We start from the raw sequence: 22,706 nt of genomic DNA, 5'->3' as shown, positions 1-22,706 counted from the left end.
CTCTTGGGTTGGAAGAGACCTTCAGGATCACTAAGTCCAACCACAGCTAAACCCTGCCTAGTCCACCTCTAGATCACGTCCTCAAGCACAATATCTACACCTATTTTAAATACCTCCCAGGGTGGTGACTCCACCACTTTCTGGGCAGCCTGTTCCAGTACTTGACTACCCTTTCAGTAAGGAAATTCTTCCTCATGTCTCCCCCTGGTGCAATTTGTAACCATTTCCTCTCATCATATCACTTGTCATCTGAGAGAAGAGACAGAGCACCACCTCTCCACACCCTCCTTGCAGGTGGCTGTAGAGAAGGTGTCCCCTCAGCCTGCTTAAGACTAAAAAGCCCCAATTCCCTCAGCCACTCCTCATAGGACTTGCACTCCAGACCCTTCACCAGCTTTGTTGCTCTTCTCCGGACATGCTCCAGCATCTCAACGTCCTTCTTATAGTGTGGGGCCCAAAACTGGACACAGCACTTGAGGTGTGGCCTCACCAGAGCTGAGTATAATGAAACAATCACTTCCCTACTCCCGCTGGTCACACTATTCCTGATACAGGCCAGGATGCTGTTGACCTTCTTGGCCACCTGGGCACACTGCCCGCTCATGTTCAGCCGGCTGTCCTCTAACACCCCCAGGTAGCTCTCCAGCCACTCTGCCCCAAGCCTGTAGCGTTCACTGGGGTTACTGTGACCAAAGTGCAGGACCCGGCACTTAGCCTTGTGGAACCCCATAAAGTCGGCCTCAATGTCAAATGGGCGTTTCTTGTGACCCAGAGAAAATACCCTTGTTCTGATGTCTTTAAGGACGTAGGTCCTCCAGACTCCATTGAGCTTGAGCTTGCTCTTCAATCAACACTCATTGCTATGGTAGGTGCACTTTCACCAACTTAGCACCATGCTATCAGCTAGTCTGAATCACTGGTTAGAAACTATTCTGTGAAACAAATGCAAATCTCTTGAAGTAAATTGAGGAATACTACTGTTTGCATATTATTGCTTATACTGATATTTCACGTGATGTTTATGCATTGAGTTATATTATATACCATGCTTAGTCCTCCTATCTCGTTTTCAATGCTTCTAGTCTTATAGGTCAACCATCAGTGTGAAACTGTTTCCACCGTCCTTGCTAAGAATCTTAGAGATGTGATCACTTTGCTTTCATGTTAATATTATTGGGACAAGAAGAAAACAAAACATTTTATGGTCTGTTTAATCTATTTAAGAAAAAAAAAAAAAAAAAGGTATTTTGCACATTTTAGCCCAAACAGGGAAGTGCAAAGATGAACTACCATTCTTGCTATATTCCAAGAAATTTCTTCTCCCAAGTTGGACAAGAGCATACAGAAGACCAACCATAAGGATAAGTATTTCTACTTTCTTCAGGCACTTCTCTGTACTGGTATTCCTTCATTTCCCTTTTACAATGATTTAGTCCTATATAAACAGCATCCTTGTGATTGTCCTGTTTATCAGACAATAAAAAATGTTTCAGCTCCTCATAAATCATAAATTATAGCGCTACCAACTTCTGAAAGTGATTCATCATGTTTCAGCAACTGCGAGAAGGGCTTTCCCCTTATAGATGGTCACATTTATAAAAACTGAATCTTCTGAAAGTCTTCTAGATGAAAGGTATTTTGAAGGATTTGACTCAAGAAAAGTGTGAGTGAAACTGCCATGAACAAGGGTATTTGAATGGCAAGAAATCATTTATTTGCAGGAAACTATCTCACATTCCAAGGCCTTCATTTCTTTCATCAATCTACTAGTAGACAGTTTAGACAAAGGTAGACTCAATGTGTAAAGACGTCATAAAAACTATATCATGAAACCTGGATTCAATTTTAGTCGAAGTCCTTTATTAAACAGATTATCATCAGGGGTGTCACTCATCTAAGCCTCTGTCGTATGCTTCTATATTGCAGTAAACATTTAGAGCTGGCAGAATCACAAATGATATTTGCTGTTCGTATCATGTTGTCCTTTGTTTTATAGCACCTGACCATACAATCTTCCATTTGGACCTTGATTCAAATATAGGTATCATTTAGAGGTGATCAGGAGAACATAAATTTTACAAGACTTTCTATGGATTATTTTTTTTTAATTCTATGGAAATCGATGTGAATGGAATATTGCTAGAAAAAAAGAGATTAGTAATACTGCAAGAAGACATCAGGAAGGAAACAAAAAAGAAAAAACTGAGTCACATGAGAAAAACAAACTAATATGGACCTAGAAAACCACTCAATTTAATAACTTCCAAAATATCTGGTCCTTAACTGTACATACATCTAACAAAAATAGAAACTGTTAGATATAGATATTCCTAAAAGTTCTGCTTATTATGGGATCTACTATAGTGTCTTCCAAGAGAAACCTTTCCGTCTGCTTACAAAAAGCAAAGAACAAATGCTGCCCCCTGTCCTTTCCAGGTTTTTAAATGGTGCTAGCCAGTAGTCTTTTACAGAGGGCAAGAGGAATGAGGTCTCACATAGATAAAAGACATAAGACCTCTGAACAATTGAAACCCTCTGTTGAGGTCACCTGAAATCTTTGTGTTGTCTTGGCAATGTCTTGCTTACCTATACTGCAGAAATGGACACAATACTATGCACACAATTTCCAGAACAGCATTAACTGTGCAGGTGACCATCTCAGCGAGAAAACATGACCTAAGGGCTGGATGGATTACATCCGATAGCACTAGCAAACAGCAGAGTTTTGTCTGACAAACCTGATGTCAGTAATCCATTAATCTGATAGCCTGTATTGATTCTACTCCTTCCATATTTCTGACCTCACTAAACACTTGGAATTTGCCAAGGATACTGGGGGGAAGTAACTTTATCACATCAATCTTTTGAGCAAGATCATTCTAGGATTCTATTATCTTTTACAGATATATTTAATATGTTTTTCACTGGGATACCCACAGGCCACAAAAACTGCCTGCAAAAGTTTTGTATCAGTTCAAAGCATATACATATTTGTGTATGCACCTCAATGTCACAAGTAACAAAAGACAAAAGCAAAACTGCTTTCATTCTCCACCACAGAGAATGCTCAAGTTTCCTTAAAAGAAGTATAGTGCAGCTTACTGCAACAGGCACATCAAGGGAGGAGGGTTGCTGATAAGAAAGATCCTATGGTGGGTTGGTTTATTCATCAGGGAAACACTTAGGAGGGAGAAGTCACCTCTGCTCAGTTGAAGTAACCAAAGTCTTACAGTAGTCAGGGGGTGGAGACTGGTAAGTGTCATATGGGATGGACTGGGATATTCACAGAATCACAGAATTACAAGGCTAGAAAAGACCTTTAAGTTCACCAAGTCCAACTGTTCCCATCCTATGCTGAACCATATACCTAAGTACCTGATCTACCATTTTTTTTTAAACACATCCAGGGATGGTGACTCAACCCCCTCCCTGGGCAGCCTGTTCCAGGCCCTGACAACTCTTTCAGTGAAAATTTTTTTCCAAACATCTAATCTGAACCTGGATTCCATCAGCTGATATGAAATACGTGTCCCTCCAGAAGGCCAATGGGTCTCCTGCATGTCACTCACCTCTGACATCCCTATGGAGGAAGCTTTACATAGGACTCATCACAGACATTCAGGCAATGTAAATGAGTGCTGGCTGCCCATGCAAGCATGTTCACTTTAGATAACAATTTAGGTGTATGAGTGCGATGAATTTGCCTGCACCCCCACTTCACTATATTCAAAGAGAGATGACATACTAGCTTTTCCACTCATACAAAGTTACCTTGATGAAACAGTATTTTCATAAATTTGCTTATATAATTTATCCTTTAGAAAATGAAAAGCAAAAGATCCACAAGTACTCCTCACAGGCAACTGTTAGTCAGCCAGGAGTTAATACAATTAAGTTTTGCTGAGTTCGCTTCATTTAGCTGGACTGCTGGACAGGAAATAAAACCCTGGAAATGTTTTGAATCCTCTAAATCAGTGCTTTCCAAACTAGAAGCCCTGCCTTGAAGTACAGTCATGAACATCCAAGAAATCAGTTTCTTCTCATAGTTAAACTAGCATCATGCTAATGCAATGTTACTAGTTTGCAATTGAGATTTAACTGAAAAATATTTACGAACAAACACCTACACACAATGTACGTACAAAATTAACCATTCCAATAATCCTCTAGGAATACTTTAGATTACAAAGTTTTCTTGGTTCTGTGGCTGTTGACAACAGAGGTATATTTCAGTTCTCAATATCTAAGGATTTTTAACCTTATTGACTTTCACTTTATCCAATTTTTGATTACTTAGTTAAAATTACACCATTCAGAAGCTAGAACACCCTTTCTGGCTTTTGAAAGAACACAGAGATTAACTTCAGAAAGCTGAATAAAAATTTCCAAGAACATGGTAGGTGCAGTATATAAGGAAATCAGAGCAGTTTTACTTATTCTGAACTAATTAGAGAGTTAAGCACTGCTTCTAGGTCGCTGGTTGTGTGTTTTCTGCCCCTGAAATATGCTGTGGTGCAAAAGTATACATAGCAAATTATTCTTCTTTCCTGCTGATTTATTTGTATGACACCACCATTCATAGATGCTAGAATTTTATTGTATTGAGTGTCAGTCAGAGGGAGAAGCACTGCATAGGAAGGAAGCACCTCTCCTGAAATTGCTTCACCTAGTCCTTGTTGCAGAATCAGGGAGTCAAAAGCCTTTTTATTTTATAAAGTCTGCACTATGAGGCCTGAAACACACTGCGTTCAAAAACTTCTGAATATGTCACCTCAGAGGGAGCACAACATAATTATAACCCCTGTGCAACTAACCCAGCTCCAGAGTTTGTACTATACCTCTGTGTGAGAGCTTCTCCAGGATCATCCTCAGGCGTTGAAGAACAGGGGGTGAAATGTCATACTTATAGGTGTCTATTACTGGTGTTCGCTGACATCTCCCAAATATTCCATCTGCAGGAGAAAGAAGAAGAAAAGGGAAAATATACATTTCATTTTCTGAGAGGAAAGAAACGCGTGGCGAGATGTGCATTTCCAATGTATCCTAATTATATACTGAAGGAACCTTTTAAAAGACATTTTAAAAAACTATCAAAGGACTACTGGAAGTCATGAGGCAGGGCATTTTCTATCAAAATAAATAAATACTGGAAAGACTATTAGTTGGAGGAGGATTCTGTGGTACAAGTTATGGATACAGTTCATTTTATAAAGTAATTTCAGACTTCTGCCTCCCAAATCTTTTGATGTAAGACTTCTTTACTGACAATGCAGTGGGAAAAGAAAAATATTAATGCTCAGTGCCTACTATGTTACAGATGAAAAGTGCAGCATCCAGAAATATAAATATTAATTTGCAGAAACGATGAGGATTTGCTGAAACATTTTTAATGCAGGAGCTGTGTGGTAGGCGCTGGTAAATGAGAACTGAATCCGTAATGGCTAGCAAAGGCTCATTTCAAGAAGTACCCTCTAACGAATGCAATAAAAGAAAGCTGCTCACAGAACAATGAGATATTAATGTGGCCTAATTTATTTAGCTCCATTCCATTTGTCTAAAATGACAGACTCTTCTCATCAATGTCTTTTCAAATCACACCTTCTAATTAATTTAGCTTCTTATTAGTCTTTATTTAGAGAATTGTTCATTTTGAGACAAGCTTCCTGTGTATGTGTGGGAGGAACGGGGAGTTCAAACATTCAAATTACCTTTCTCTCTTTCATACAAAAGACTAATTCAGAGCCTAGGTGCTTCACATACAATCTGACCATCTGCAATTCCAGGCCTCTGAGAAAGAAAGTGGTTTCATTTATTGTTCAAAACAGTTCTCTTCTATATAGTGATCCAAAGGAAGCAATTTAAATGCAACAAGTTTAATTAGCAAAATATTCTACTGCAGTACTAGTTTTAACACGGTAATTACTTCTGCTCTGATATTACATCTATGCTCAAAAAGGACAGCTACATCAGATTAGCAAAAATTAACGGTAAGTATTAATTTGCAAATGTCCATTACTTTCTCTGCTACTTCACAGAGCTAAAAGACTAAAAATGGGAACTACTGGCCCAGCTGTTCACGAAACACAAATAATGGCATAAAAGAACATAAACCAATCCAGGATGCAGAAAAAGGGCATTATTAGCCTGCACCGTTAAACACAAATACCTCATTGAAATTAGCCAACTTTTGCTTTCTTTGCCTTTCCAATCCTCCTGTCACTTGCAACTGCCAAATTAAGTTAATCCAAATTAAAAACTTACCTCTGAGCCTAATTTTGCTATTGGAAACTAGGTTTAATTTAGAAACAGCACACACTGATCTGGTTTGGTTTTCTGCCATATAATGTATAAAGCAGTCTAACAGCAGATTAAAATATTCATCTCCATTTAAAAACCTGTTGCAGTTGGAAATAAGCAAAGTATATAAATATCAGTCACTTGTGAATGGATGGATAACAGGAATAAATACGGTCCTGATTCAGAAAGGAATAGAAGAACATTTTAGCGTTTAAGAGGAAGGTTGTTCAAAATGAAACAAGACTCGAAATAGCCAGGCTCTCCTTTGGAATACCGCAGTTACCAGCTACAAATTATTAGGACAGTATCTTTCTTTATATAAACAATTAAGATTCCATGATTTGTTTTTTTAAGATAACGTACCTTAAAAACAATTTTACAGTCCATATAGTAATGCACATTAAGCACAAATTAAAGGTTTTTGTAGTAAGCAACATTTAAAGATATCTCAATGGAAAGCTAATTCACTTGCAAAGACTTTCCTCCCCAGCCCAAAAAACAGAGTTTTCAGAAACCTTTAGCCTACTGCTTTTGAATAGAACAAAACCTATTTAAATTCTAAAATTAGCAATTAGCACATGAGTCTGAGCTGCAGCATACAATATATCTGAAACCACTGTGACTGCTTAGGGAGAAACTGCAAGTTATTTTAGCTTTTGTACTTGAAATATGGGCATAATAAGGTTTGAAGAGGCTACAATAACGAATAGCACTCTGCTCTGCTAAATGCAGTACTAGGAGAGTGGAGAAGCGGGAGAATGCCCCAAGGAGCGGTTGGCAAATACCATCTCCAAAATACAGAGGGTCTTTATAGCAGGGATTACAGTTGGGCTAGAGTTGTGCAAATAGTACATTTCATGGTTCGGTTCAGTAGCTTTTCTTTAAAAAGTGGGAATTTTCTGAGGCTTTTCTATTTGTTTGGGGTTTTTCTGGTTGGGATTGATTTTCTTGGGATTTTTATTTTTTATTTGATTGCAAGTTTTCTGGGGCAAGATTTGAAACCTAAAAAAATTAAACTGAGGCAGACCAATTTTATGGGTACCTTTCAATTAAACTTTCTTAAAACTACATAGATTGTGGGGAAAAAAGGCAGGGGAGAGTGATTTTACCAAAGAGTATTTGTAAAGGTTCCCCCTGATTGTTTTTTTTTCCAATAAATCTATTTCATAGATATGGCTCAGATTCAGAAATGGCTTTGGTCCATCACAAACTGTATTTTCACTTAAATTACAACTAATGTTTATAAACTGTCCACCTCAGTCTGCCATAGACTATCCAAAACCACTGTGATCTTTGCAGCGAGTACATACATCGTGTGTCTTAACAGACCAACCGCACCTACCCCAGCGCTGGGCAATGTGAGGCTGTTGCAGTGTTGGTGTCTGTAGACCCTTTCATGCACCTGTTTGACCTCTCACAGCTTCCATTAAGTGAATTGCCCAAGGTTGTCATGAATTCAAAAGGAAAGTGGAAAAGCACCCAGATTTTACAGCAAATGTCATACAGCAGAGGAAGTTCAAAGCATGAGTGATGCTTTAATAACCGCCATCCGCTGTATGTCTATAGCTGTTAAGAGTGTGTTCATTCTGAACTTTGATTAAGATTGTATTCTGAGAAGGAATGTAATATGCAGAAGACATCTGCTCTTTACACATGCCCAGAATGAGGGAAAGTTGAGACAACCCATCAATATGCACATATGGTTGCTATTAAAGTGCTATCATTTGCTAACCGTTAGCAAAAAGTAGTATCTGAAATTTCCATAGTAGTATCCTATAAGTTATACTTAGACCTGGAAACATCTGCGTTAACAGCATGATAATGTTGAGTTTTAGATGGTTTCTACATTTGTTTCCAAAGAAGAGACTAAAACAGCAGAATAATACACCCAAGGAGACAGTGAAATGCTTTTTGTATTTTGTATTGAGCTATTTTACAAATAGTTTTAATATTTGAGAAAAAAAATGTGAGCATAACTTTTTACAAGTAACTATTTAAAATCTTGAATTTTGGCAAATATATATTATGAAGTTAAATGCTAAGATTAAAAGACACAAATTTAGCATAACCCAGGTGCCCAATAAGATCTCAAATAGTGGCAGATGAACCTCTTATTAGAGACAACACCCTGGAGCACGGTACATGTATTTACACTGAATATTTATCAACTTCTAGTGAAAAAAATCACAATGGATAGATTAAAACATGAACAAGTCAAAACACAAGCTCTGGAAGGGTGATTTTTGAGAGAGGTTTAGAGGCAAACAGAAAACTCCCCTCTTAATTCATGATTATGGCCCATTTGCCATGAATTAGTGGATATTTATCACCTATATTACCTCCCGAGGAAGGAAACACCACATTACATGTATGACTGACATCTAAGCACTGAATAATGGAAAAGGCAAGCACAAAAAACCACAGTTCTAAACAGTTTTGAAGAGATGATGGCACCAGCATGTTCACTTGGCAGACAGACATCATGTGCTTAACAAGTGCTAAAAAGTCTTTGGAAACTCACACTGAGTGACCCTCTGCACCTTAAAGGCAAAAACTACTTGCCGGCAGCTGATCCATTCAATTCTTTTTAAGTAACATTCCCTACAAAAAAGCCCCAATGTATAATAAGTTGTCCTCGGCTATACCATCCTGGAACTACCAAGCATGGCTACTCCAGCAATTGAAACTAAGATGTGTACAAAACTTGGCACAGTTTTGGTTAATCAAAAAAAACCCCAAAAAACCCAACAAAAAAAAAAAATAGTAGAATTCCTGCTGCATGTATTTTGCTACTGAGCCAAGCTATGAGGACTCTTAGAGACACTGGAATTTGTCTGCAGGCTGATGAAAACTTGACAGATGTAAATTAAAAGACTGTGTTCTGCAGGAATTAATTATTTAGATCTACATGCAGTGAAATTTTCGCATGGTGCTGACAAGTGACCTTTGCAAAGGGGCCTTGAAGCAGATGCTTTGTAGCATCCAGTTCTTTTGCTCTGCTCTTCGCACTTCCTGCAGCATCTGGAAAGGAAGCCGCTTTCAAGGCAGTGACAGTATTCACATACACAGGCTGATCAAAGTTTCAGCTTTCTTGCCCTAATTACCTGATAACTGTTAAAAAATTATAAAGTAGAGCTTTGTAAGAAACATAAGTTCTGCCCCACATTGTAGGCATCGTCCTTTGTTTCTGTGTTGTAATATAAACAAGGCCACAGACCCAGCAGTGTGTCAAATGGACAGTGCTGATGCTTTTGGTTGTACCTTTTCTGCTCTTGCAGTTCATCAGAGAATTTCCTCTAATGTTTCTGCAGTGTTCAAGGGACATTGCTCTTCAGCAACTTAATCTTCTGAAAGAAAAGGATTCTTTCTTCTAATTGAACATGGACATTACTCCTTCTCCCCAGCTGTTGGTTTAAGGTTTTGCAAGGTCCAAGACTAGTCCAGAACTAATGAAAAGACCAGTACTTGATGTCATATAGGCCAATGTTAGACCTTAAGCTGCATATTGGAAAGAGCACATCCGTTTTCAATGGGAAGCATAATATTTGCATCTCCAATTCTCATGATACTGGACTTCAAGGTCACAGATGTTTAATGTTTTAGGAACTGTGAAGGAGATTATTAAAATATTTGACTCTTCTCTCCCTGGTATTTCTTTCCAGTATGGTGTTTGTTTTCAAAATTCTTTTAATAAAAGAACATCAAAACAAAAAGTAAACAAATAAACAAACCCAAAACAATAAAAGCATCCTCAAAATTAAATTAAATGTTGCAGTCCCTTGAAGCGAACATTAACTTGCATATCAGGAGGCTTATTTAAGAAGACATAGTCCACAAACGCACAGTTCAACATCTACAAGTAAGTTTTTCAGCAAACAGTGTATTTTTAATATTCCATTTAATAAAAAAGACTTGTTCATAATTTATATCTCTACTTTTAAATTCTCTTTAGAAATGAGGCAGACATCATACAGATAGAGCAACAGTGGCTTCTGCAGTGTCATTTCTCATGCAGTGGCTTGAAAATATGACTCCAATGCTTTCAAACAGCAAATGCTTACAAGTCTCACTGCAGCAGTTCGCCCGAAAAGCTGCTGCTTGGAATCACAGTTATAACTGCATCGCAAACCTGCAGCGCTCCATGGAGAACGCAGCCTTCCTAGGAGGCCTTCTCCCCATGTTAAACTTTTAAAACCTTTTTACCGTTTTATTATGCTTCTCTCTGTGCAGCCTCAGTAGTCCTGGGCTATTTCCGTTTCAGAGCAGTAACAGTGGCATCTAGTGGGCAGCTTCGTGGTCGGGGATGAGCCCTGGAGCACAAGCAAGTCACCTTATGGATTTATTGCCTTTGGGTCCAGGGGACTTCACCTGGAATATGCAGCTACAGCCACCCTCAGGCTTCCCCATCCTGATGGCTGAGAGGCATGCAGAAGTTAAGGCAGCTCTCTAATATTAAATAATAAAATGATTGCCTTTTTAAAAATATTAGGATGTTTGTTTCCATTAAGACAAGTAAGGAAAGTGTGTCTGGATTGTTTTAAAATCGTGGTGGTGGCGGCCTGCTTTCGCTAGCGCGTAAAGCACAAAACGTTATGCAATGAGAGGAAATCCTCAGCTGTAAATAAAGCACAAAGTATGTTTTTATAGGTTTATGCTGTAGGTTTAATAGAAATGCCATAAGATGCAGAAAACAACAATGTAAAATGTTCCAAACTTGACTTTTTTTTTAATCCAAGGAGAAAATACCATTCAGTGGACACTCCTACTAACAGCTGGATAAATAGACTCTTCCCCAGCTACCAAAGAAACTGCTGCCTGGAAGGCAAAGGTAACTTTGTAAATTCTGCTGAAAACCAAACCACCTAACAGTCCTATAAAAGGCTCTAACAAGATTTGATGCCTTTCCTCACCTCTGTGGACACAGATCTTTAAGGAAGATACCAGATGGTCAGTCTGCTTTCAACAACAAAACCCCAACACCTATAAACCCAGAATATTTCTGTTGATTGAAAGGACTGGATCCTTGTTAGTAGTTACAAAGGTGTTCATATTAGAAGTTCACATTACCAGCAGCACCAGGTAGGTGTTGTGCAAACATTGTTGATAGGGCTGGGATCTGTAAAGCTCCAAACCATCCCAAGGCATGTCGGAGAGCAAATAGCTCTGCTGGGATTTACAGTCACCTTGTCGCAAGGAGCAGTTTTGAGAGCAAGTTCTGGAGGACTCTGCTCTTCCTCCATCAAAACAAAAAAGATTGAACCTTCAACAAAGAGGAAGTATCACTCCAGCATCCCTTTCTGTGCTAACCTGCTAATTTAAGTGGTGGATTGTACCTTCCCACTTTCACTTGAGGGGTTTTCTTAAGCTGCAGCAGAAACACTTAAATTGTAGAGAAAACAACTAAAACATCCTGCTCTCTCTTGAGTACAGCAAGAGCGGGGAAGAAAAGGACCATGAAAATCTAGCTAAAGTTTAACAAAGCAAGAGGAGAGCAGGCTTGCCATGAAAAGAAGTGCTGCCTGCTTCCAAAAAGCCTCTAAGTTGAATTATTCAGTTAAGAGAAGGCAGGGTCTGGATTTCAATGCCTACTTTACCACTGTTCAGAGCACAGAAACGGACCTGAGTCTCAACCGGGAATGCGTAGGCCTCCCAGCCATAGAGATAGTGGCCAGGCCTTGGGAGGAAGGGGCAGGAGAGAGTTTAAGGAAAGGAAAAAGTAGAGATGGAAAGAAAGCAAGTCTTAAAATTTTCACTGCTAGAGCTAATGTTCCAGCTGAATAATGCTTGAATAACTTGGTCCTTCCTAGAGAATTTTCCACAGCCTAGGTAACTGGGGAATGAAAGCTATGTTTTTTGGCTCCACGTTGAGGGCAAGAAAGGATGACAAAGCAGTGACTGAATCAACATCTTCCACAGCCAGATGACTGCTACAGTTTGTAAGCCGCAGAAGCCATCTGCCTCTACTTTTGATCAGGGAGACCAATGCAGACTTGAGAAAACCTTTGACAAAAACCCAAGAAGCTCTAATTGTAATATAGTGAGGACTTTTCTAAGCAAAACTACACATTCAGTATTAGCTATGAAGCCTGCAAGAAAAAAGTGCTTGCAATCAAAATCATGTGAACAGCAATGTTTAGGTTTATTGGGGTTTTTTTGTCAATACTGGCACTAAAAAGAGAGGAAAGACTTAAACATATAAATCCTCCCTGAAGAAGAAAACCACTTTAAATTCAACTCTAAGTATTAGTAGGCTTGCAATAAAGCTATCTCTTTTTCTTTAACATATTTAGTCCTTGGGCTGCAAGATGCCAGTTTATACTTTACACTTCTATCTCATTAATGAGAAATCTGAGCCATGTACCACCCCCATCTAGAAAAAGCTTTTCTGTTTTTTCAGAAGACAGACAGAATACTGCACCAAACTCTGACCAAATCATTATCAGAAGGATACGAATAAACTAGAGAAGTTCAGAGATAAAGGAAAGAAAGGAGGTAGCCACGTAGATCCTCAAGCATTGAACTGATTATTTATGGGAACAGACTAGAAGTTTATTCTACCTGGTTGATTAATTAGTTATGACATTATTGGGAGAAATGGAGTGAAAAGACAAAAATGAACACTCTGAATCAGAACAAGTTTCAAGGAGGGAGAAACTGTTCTGAAGCTGTTCAAGTCCCTCCTGGAATAGCAATGGAGCTCCTATTGCTTGCACTGTTTAAAATTAAGCCGGAGCAATAGGGAATGATGAAACATAACAGATTCTTTTTGTTTCATTCAATATGCATTTATGAACAGAGGTTACTAGAGGGACTAAGAATTTATTTATGGAAGCAATGAGATGCAAATATACTAATGCTTATTTATGCACACTAATTTTCCAAGTATCACCGAGATGTACTTCAGTCACTTCAAGGATCCCCATTACGTTTTCGGTTGGTGCCAAGAACCACTTTGGTTCTGGCAGTGTCTTCACTGTGTGATCAGACTGTAGCTGCTCTTGCATCTGTATTCCCAAGGCAAAAATAACTCTGTGAGGAAACATGTTCAGCAAAACGGATTTCTGCATTAATTTTCATTCTGTATTAAAAACAAACTAGTGAAAGTTTTAACTTGTGCTAAGTGCCAAGAACTTACAATTTGAGAGTTAGTTATTATGGGTTTGCAGGAGACAATGTTCTCATGAAAAGATGACTAACGACCACTCCATTCATATTCATCAGCTGCAGTAGCTATCAGAGTAAACTCAGTCTCCTTCTGACCTTTGATGAACTTGAAGCTTTCTCCATCTTTGCAGGATAATATTTATTGAGACAGCAGATTACTTCTGTAATCTGACCTACTGAATTTATTCCTAAATAGAATTGACTTCAGACATGCATGAAATTTTAGTAATAAAGAGATCTCCATCTTGTTCCCTAGCTGGGAAGTAGCACAAAAATTATGGAAAATTATGTTATGCCACACCTGAACACATCAGCAGGAATTTTCAATTTTAGGAAGGGGAGGGGAAGCCCTTGTAAACTAGGGTAACTTCACAGAGTCCTGCTCCCTTGTGGACTGATGAAAACTGTTTGGAGGTATCTCAGAAATCTCTGCATCTTTCTTGAGTATGAAATATCAGCACGCCTATAGAAGCTACCACATCTCAAGCAGCCCCTGGCAGTTTACGCACGGGCACTGGAACAGATGAGAACCTCACCTCAAACTTTGACAGAGGGTTGCTAACAGTTTCTGCTGAACCATCTGGCAAGCGTGAAAAACCTGACAGTTTTCAAGCAAACTGCGCTTTAATATGGCTAAATGTGGTGTTACATACCTAGGACCACCTACCAGAAGCTGCATTTGGGAAAACTATTTCTATCGCGATGAATTACCGGTCTGGATACAGCCATCCCCTCTCTGTGTGACAGAGCCTGAGCACCGCCTGTAGCTTTGCTGATGGCAATAGGTGAAGGGCATGAAACATTACCGACCTCCTTGCTCGGTTCAGACCCCAGCAATCAGCCTGAGACTGTACCAGAGCAAAAGCCCTGATAAGGTTCGTGGATATATGAACATGACAGGAAGAAGTTGGAAGAAAGAGGTGATGTCATTCGGCATGCAGCATTGATGAGGTCAGTGTGGGAATGCAGAGTTCTGGTGTCCAAAATTTAAAATGAGTGATAAATTTTGGAAAGGACGTTGAGAGCAGCAAACGAGATTATCTACGGGCTGGAAAAAGCCCTACGGTGAAATGTCTCGTCCAGCACAGAAGCCTTCAGAATAGAGGATGATCTTTTGTCTCTAAGTAAGCCCGCAGACAGATGAAATGATACGGGAGCAGAGAGCTGGAATAGAGCTGGGAGCAGTTTCAGAAGTATTTAATTCTTCTCAGTTTTGTGTGTTACAGTTTATAACAACTTTTAAGGCTTGCAATGTCTGAAATTATGATAAGAATGGATCTGAAGAGCGGGATTTTTCTACTTCTGCAACAGGTGTGAAGACCCCTCAATGCATGTGAAATGTGCAACCCCAAATTGTTCCCTATTTTGTTCCCAGAATACATACAACTCATAGGAAATATTTTACATTTCAGCATAATTACAAGTTGCAATGTGCTTTTAAAAGTACTGTATACAATTAAAAGCCATTATTTAACTGGAGTTTGGGGGCAGAATTTAAGCTGCTTACAGCTTTAGATTCTCCTGCAATTTGAGTGGTTACATACCAAAGTTCTATACTCAGCATATATACTTCTTAAAAGAAGACAGCATAAATAAGAATAATTTTGAACAAAGTATTCATGCAACAAAAGGAGGAAATAACAGTTCATCAAAGATGAAAAAAAAACCAACCCAAAACCAAAAACTTGAAAGCCAGGACTACAGGATCAGCAAAAATCCCCACTGAAATAATATTTTACTAATGAGCACCATAGTGTAGCTTTCTGAATTTCTCCCTTGTACTATACTGCTTGTAAAGTGCAGATTCTTTCTTGGGATAACAAAACTATACAGAAAATAGCCTATCTGTATGTTGTCTCACACTCCATTTGAATGCTTTTCCAGGCAGAAACCATCTCTTTTTCCACACACACACCCCCCTTAATATGTTTTGATGGAGCTAACAAAAAGGATTGTAACCCTCAGTGAGGAAAAGTGCCTCTACCCAAAATCTATTACTCCGAAGCTTCTGCTGGATTACTGAAAGTTACTTCTGCTTCTGTCACTGAAAATAACACACATTTAAATAATTTTGCTGACCAAATGACACTTACTAGATAGATAACTATTTCCCCAGAGCTCCGCATGAAGACTACTGTTCTTAGTGTGTCACCTCAGAGTTTCATCCTCCTGCCAGGACTTTGCCATTCCCCAGTTACAGACTCACAGAATCACTAGGTTGGAAAAGAACTTTAGTATCATCAAATCCAACCTGTTCCTGCCCTATACTAAACCAGATCCCTAAGTACCTCATCTACCCTTTTTTTAAAGGCATCCAGGGATGGTGACTCAACCAGCCAAGCCTCCACTCCCATTCTGGACAGCAGAGAGGTTTACAAAGGGAGAGCAGCTCCCAGGCAGCAATATGGACATTGCCAAAGGCTTCTCCAAAGGGAAAAACCTAAACAGCACTGCACATTCACTGATGAAAGCAAAGGGATAAACCAACATACCTGAAGTGTGGAGGCAAAAGAAACATGAACCCTAAGGAAGAAAATAGCCACCACCTTCTATCCCTAGCAATATTTCAGCTCTAATTTGCCAGTCAACAAAGTCCTTTTCGGGTGAAATTGAATTTGGATATATCAAATCTAGAAAGATTTCCATGCCATGTGTGTATATATAAACAATTTCTGATGAATCAAATGTATGTAGATACTTTTGTTCATTCTACAATAGCACTTTATCTGAAAGAAAGCAACCAAACTAGTCAGGTTTTTGTTTTTTAATCTAACTTCTGCATGTTTAATAAAGCAATAATTTTACAGTGCATGCCATTTATTTCTCCAGCCTCAGTAAGAAGAGGAGCCAGAGACAGCTCTTCAAAATACTTGCTGCTATTTTCTGTGTTTATGAATGGAGCAGGCAGGAACAGGACAACCCGTTTCTCTCACATCTGGTGCATCACCCTTTCAAATAAACCTGCTTGCCCCGAAGTCAAGAAAGGACAGTCCAGAAGACAGCCTACACATTTCAATAAATTCAGGATTTTAAAATCAGCACCCCGAGTCTTTCGCACCAACTTCGTTTGCCGCAAAGTTCATCTTCTGCCTAAACCACCGGCTGCTGTCATATTTGGTGCAACTTGTTATGGGTGGAAAGATAAGCAGCAGGGCAGCAAAAAGAGGAGGTTTATCTATGGCAGCTAATCTCCTCAATCAACAGCACTCAGCTCTGCTTAACAGCCGTTGCCAAGTAACGGGGACCAGCTTTTCTTATCGGCTTCATAATGTTTCATTGACTATTCAGACTAGAATAGAAAGCTGTGACACTCAGGGTTATAAGCAGCACAAAATGAAAATGGCATATTACGTGGTATGAAGAAGAGAAATCTTTTAGCCCTCACCTTATCTGGACAGTGACTGTTACTTAAAAAAGAAAAATAAAAAAAAAATCATCTATCATTTTCTGCTCTGCTTATTTTAATATCACAAAACAAACAGAAAAATAGATCTACATAAACAAGATTTTTTGGGGGTTTTTTTTTTTAACATCATTGGCGAGTCCTCAGCAATTCACTGACATTACTGATACCTCTGACACAGAGAGACAAGGGCTGCGCAGATCCCTATTACATTACTGAAACGCAAGCGTCCGCTGCTTATTCTAAAGCTACTGCAGCAGCTTCAGCGTGTTGCAGGATGTCTTCTCACAGCAGGTGGGATATTCCTCAAACCTTGATAACCATTACCAGAGTAAGACAATCTATGCAGAATTGACAACATTACATTTCTTCAACAGTATTACTGCTTCTCTCTCCTGGCTTCAACACTGTACAGATTCTGATTTTCTGTCTGAATATTGATACTCTTCATGTACTGGAGCAAATCCGTATTGCATCTCTACTGATTATGATTTTTTTTTTTAGTATACTCACCTTTTCTGAATATCTGGTTACCAAAATTTAAATCTGGGGCCATACAGAGCTATGATGAATACTAACTGCCATTGAATTTGGATCTTATGATCAGCATATACGGAGTTGTATCTCTACCCACCACTAGAAAAATTGGTATATAAGTGTGAGAATATGCTTAGACATATTCACTAGATAAGAAAATCTAATTAAAAAAAATAGAAAAAATTTTGGACCTTTTTTACATCCAAAAGCCATGATATTCATAGAGCTATGACCTCCCCAAAATTTTGTCTTTGATATATTTACCCATGCCCAGTAAATGAAAGGTATAACCTGCAACAAATTCTACACTCATGGAATTCTCTGTCCTTGACACAAAGTCCAGCTTTGGATTTAAGGCAAATATTAATAAGCATTTGGAGCTACAAGTACTGCTGAGGGATGCTGTGTTACCCAGCATCTTTTCGCACAAACTCCAATGGATGCCATTACCATTAAGCACAAGCCTAAATTTGCATTCATTGCAAGTCTCCAAATGCTACTGGGAATATTTCCATGCTTAAAAACAACCATTTGCCTATGCATTCCTCTCTACTGCAGCCTCAGTGACCCGTGCCTGTCTTGCTTTATCACAGTTTTTAAAAAAAGCAAAAATCCCAAAAAAAGTAGTTGCAAAGTGCTGCAAGTATCATATCATACCCTTCATGAAAATTTAAGGCTTTGCTGTAGTATGAAGTCCATAGGATGAAGATCCTCTACAGAAGCTGATCACCTTTCTTTGGCACTGCAGATTCCTAGGCAAAAGTGATTACAAAGTTCTGATAGTGCTTAGGTTGAAATGGTGGTGGAGTCACCATCACTGGAGGCATTAAAAAAAATGTGCAGAGGTAGTACTTAGGGACATGGTTTAATCAGCATGATGGTGTTGGGTTGACAGTTGATGATCGTAGAGGTCCTTCCCAACCTTAATAGTTCTATGATTCTATGAAATGTCTTATTTGATCAAGATACAGTGTGATATGACAATAGTCTCACTTTCAGAACAGGATTCACTCCTGACAATGAGGTTAAGTGCACCCTCAGCAAGTTTTCAGATGATACCAAGCTGAGTGGTACAGTAGACACATCAAAAGGATGGGATGTCATCCAGACAGACCTGGAGAAGCTTAAGAAGTGGGCCCCTGCATCTGGGTCAGGACAATCCTTGTCATCAATACAGGTTGGGAGGTGATTTTCTAGAGAGCAATCCTGCAGAGGAGGACTTAGGGGTGCTGGTGGATGAGAAGCTTAACATGAGCCGACAATGCACACTCACAACCCAGCAGGCCAACCATATCCTGGGCTGCATGAAAAGGAGCACGGCCAGCAGGACAAGGAAGGTGATTCTGCCCCTCTACTCTGCTTTCATGAGACCCCACCTTGAGTACTGTGTCCAATTCTGGAGTCCCCAACGTAAGAAGGACATGGAACTGTTGGAACGGGTGCAGAGCAGGGCCACGAAGATCATCAGAGGGCTGGACTCTCCTGTGAAGACAGGCTGAGAGAGTTGGGCTTGTTCAGCCTGGAGAAGAGAAGGCTCCAGGCAGATCTTATAGTGACTTTCCAGTACCTGAAGGGGCTACAGGAAAGCTGGGGAGGGACTTTGTAGAAGGGCATGTAGTGATAGGATGAGGGGGAATAGCTTTAAATTGGAAGAAGGTAGATTTAGATTAGATATTAAGAAACAATACTTCACTACAAGGGTGGTGAGGCACTGGAACAGGCTGCCCAGGAAGGTGGTACAAAGTACTTCAATGAATGACCTAGAGCAAGGTTATCAACTTCTCTGCTTACTTGTGCCCTATTTTTCAGTATTAATGACAATAGAGAAATTTCATATAAGAAAAAATATTATTTCTAACAACAAATCAAGGCAATGTTTCTCTTCATACTAAATGGCCTGAGTTTTAGGGAAAAGTATTTTTAAATCTGATTCAGCTCACCAAACCTTGCATATGAAATTCAAAAGGTAAGTTAGGAGTGTAGCTGCTACAGGTTTCCTCCAGAGGTAACAAAGACAGTGAGGTACATATTGAAGGTGATGGTACATGCTGACTACACAAAAATCTAAATCGTTACATCGAACAGATACACCCCTTGATATCTGAATAAAGTCACAAGGCTTTGATAAACGGATTAGCCAGAACAAAAGAGCAAATTCAAAAAAATTCTGTGGATTCAACATTAGCTGAGGTGCTATCAGTTTTCACCCAGCTTGGCTCTTCGGCTAATGGATACTAAGAGGAGGTGTTACACCCATTTCAACTTGTTTTAATACAATAATAAAGTATGAGTAGGCTCAAATAGAGGTCTTGAGGTTTCTTCTGTCACCAATTTATAAATTTATTTCTAATATGAATCTATTGATTTATCACTAATTGAATCTATTTGAAATTATTATTTGAATAATGTAAGGAGCATGATTTTAACCAGAGTGTAACAACACAAAAAAGCCTAGATGTATTTCCAAATATATCCCCTTCGCTACAGTTTTGCATTTCCAAATATATTCCCATCACTACACTTCCATAAAGATACATAAACTGCAGAAAAAAACTGGGAACACCAGTAATTTTACTTCTTAAGCCATTTGCTTTTTGTTCTGAGCCAGGGAGAAGGTGTTAAGATCTTAGTCATGGAGGGGTGACAAGGTTCATTAAGAGCAAATGATGGCTCAGACTGAAAGAAGCAGAATGTATTTCATCTTTTCATCTCGGAAGCAAATGCAGCCTGATATAAATGAGACACTTCTTCAGCCATGACCACATAGTGAGACACAGAAGCACTGCAGGTGACTGCAGGACTGTAAGCTTCAAGTCCCATCAAGAACAGTGCATCAACTGTTGGGGCCAAACACTCTTGTGTTAGGATGTATCCACCACCTGAAGTTACTTCTTAAAACATTATTACAAGAAAAATAACCAATTCACTGTCAGTTCATAATAAGTATCATAGTTCAAAAATCCATTTACATTTCTCTTTGAATAATTTATAATTGTCCCTTTACTCCTGTGCTGTATCAGAAGTGAGATTACTTTTGAACATCCACACGAGGATCCCCAAGGGCCAGATTTTCAAAGCTGAGTACATACAGTTAAGGGGCAAAGGAATAAAAAATATCAGATAGGCACAGGTATGGAGATCCACAATTTTGTGTGTGCACGAAATCAGTCATACAGGCTGCGTCACAGGCAAGCAAATACTAGCTGCAAGTGCAGATACAGGAAGAATTACCATATGATGATGTACAGTTTAGGGAAGATGGCTAGGCCAAATCTGCAGCAAAGGTTACTGCTGCTGTTTTGACTTCTGTCCCACAGTGATTCTGTTCCAAAAGTGTAATTTTAAGATCTCTGTCATGTTGTTTCAGTCCTTTCATAATTTTATTGTCTGGAGTGGAAGAAGAGGGGAAAGGAATCAGCTGAACTAAAGCTAGCAATGCTAAACTGATAGTGGAATAAAAATTTTTGCAAAGCAATATGGGAAAAAAAATCTTAGCTTATATATAGTACAAAATCTTTTACTCAAAACCAACAGGGCTGTCAGTAATTACAGAGAAATATAGTTTCCATACAGATCCATCATTAGGCACCATTCTAGTAGAACCATTAGAAATGCCATCTTTTTACCTACAGGCAAAGCACTTACGCTGAGCCGCTTCCATACATTTAAGGAATTGATTTCAAGAGCACTCTGGTTTGGATTTCCTTTTTTTTTTTTTCTTCTTTTTCTTTTGGTTAGAAGGCTTCAGAATAATTTCTACAAAACCAACATGGATCATCTTTAATTACTGCATTGCAACCATGGCTATTTAAAAACCCAGTCTCAGCAAAGTAGATGACAAACATTAATGAGCAGTAATGCACACATGGTATTGTAAATGAAAGGATAATGAAAGCAATTTATTTGAAAATTAAAATATGATTAAGAATGGCAGTCTGTTCTAGGACCCAGATGCCAACAGAAAGCAACCAATGTGCAAGCAGACTGTCATTAATTTGGGAACCGTATGAAATTGCTTTCGTTTCTTTGACAGTTTTTTAATATAAAGTATCTTAACTAATAGACAACACGTATACGCTGGAAGCCACAATACCTATGGAGATTTTTAAAAGAAATAAAGAACACTATGGAGGAAGTCTCCAAAAGAGAAAGAGAGAGAGGAGTATGTTTAGAAGATATTCCAAATTTTATGTTAGGTAGGATGAATTAAACTGCAAAAGCGCCTTTCCACGCTGACTCTGGAGAGACTGTCAGTTCTTAACTTGCACTCAGCAAAGTGACTAAACAGAGCTCAGGTGAACCTAGAGCATCTCTCCACCTGCAGATGTTCGCACCAGCACCCAGCTAGGAACAGGACACTTAGCGAAAGCCCAAGAAGTAGGTGCACTGGACTTAGCTAAACACATGCAGAGGAGGTCTAGAAGTAATTTAACCACAATAGTGATCTCCATCACAGAAGTTAATAAGTCTTTCTGAGAATATCCAAATATGTTCATGATCTAAACTGGTTCCACCTGTACAGTGTGGGATGCTAGCTAAAGTCTACATCAAAGACCTCTGAACTTTGCTCCAAATCAGAGTATACTATACCTTGGAAACCTGACTTAGTATTAGGTACTAAAATAACAATGCTCTTTGGGGGGGGTTTGTTTGTTTGTTTGTGGGAGGTTTATTGTTTGTTTTTTATTTGGTTTTTTGGAGGTGGGGTTTTCTGGTTTGTTTTTTTTTAAAGTGCTTGCGTATCCCAAATTGCCTTTGGCACAACAGCACACAGTATGCAGCAGATTGCTAACAACCTGTCATAGTGTTATAGATACACTCATATTTAAGCATTCAAGTTTGAAAATTTCAACCTAAATAACTTCATCAGAGGCAGTATGTCAGAGGTGCCTGAGCTCCATGACAAAGTACTAGGCCATACATCCCCAAGACCTACAAATATCTCAGGATGTTAAAAAAAAAATACATTGTGAAAGCTTTCTCTTTTTAAGGAGACACAATTAAAACACAATGGCTATGCTGAACAATGCCAAAGGATGGCTCTGTCCTGATGTTACTAAGCCACAATGGCATTTGGTTTGTTCCAGCTGCAGCAGGTCACGGTCAGGTATCAAACATTTATCAGTCTGATTTCAGAAATTAAACATAGCTGTTTGGATAGCTGTTTGCAGGGAGATAAATTTCCTGTTAAGATATATCTTCTGTTACAAAAATCCACTTCATAAACATATTAAGTTGGACCAAATAGCATCACCAGCCACTCAAGAGTTGATTATCCCGCTGCACGCAGTGCTGGTGTGTCCTC

The 22,706-nt window shown here is 39.0% G+C and overlaps 1 protein-coding gene across 1 annotated transcript in view; it reads right to left on the bottom strand.

The window, feature by feature from the left end:
* Positions 1-22,706, bottom strand: part of PTPRN2 (protein tyrosine phosphatase receptor type N2) — a gene marked incomplete at both ends in the record, with an annotated part of 656,586 nt that overhangs the window by 481,947 nt on the left and 151,933 nt on the right. Inside the window, one exon of the mRNA XM_084279942.1 lies at positions 4,839-4,952. Within this exon, the coding sequence (XP_084136068.1) occupies positions 4,839-4,952 (114 nt within the window). The remainder of the gene's footprint in view (positions 1-4,838; positions 4,953-22,706) is intronic.

The sequence above is a fragment of the Gallinula chloropus genome (assembly GCF_964237585.1).
Source record: "Gallinula chloropus genome assembly, chromosome: 2".
Lineage (NCBI taxonomy): Eukaryota > Metazoa > Chordata > Aves > Gruiformes > Rallidae > Gallinula > Gallinula chloropus.
This window is presented reverse-complemented; position numbering and strand designations above follow the sequence as displayed.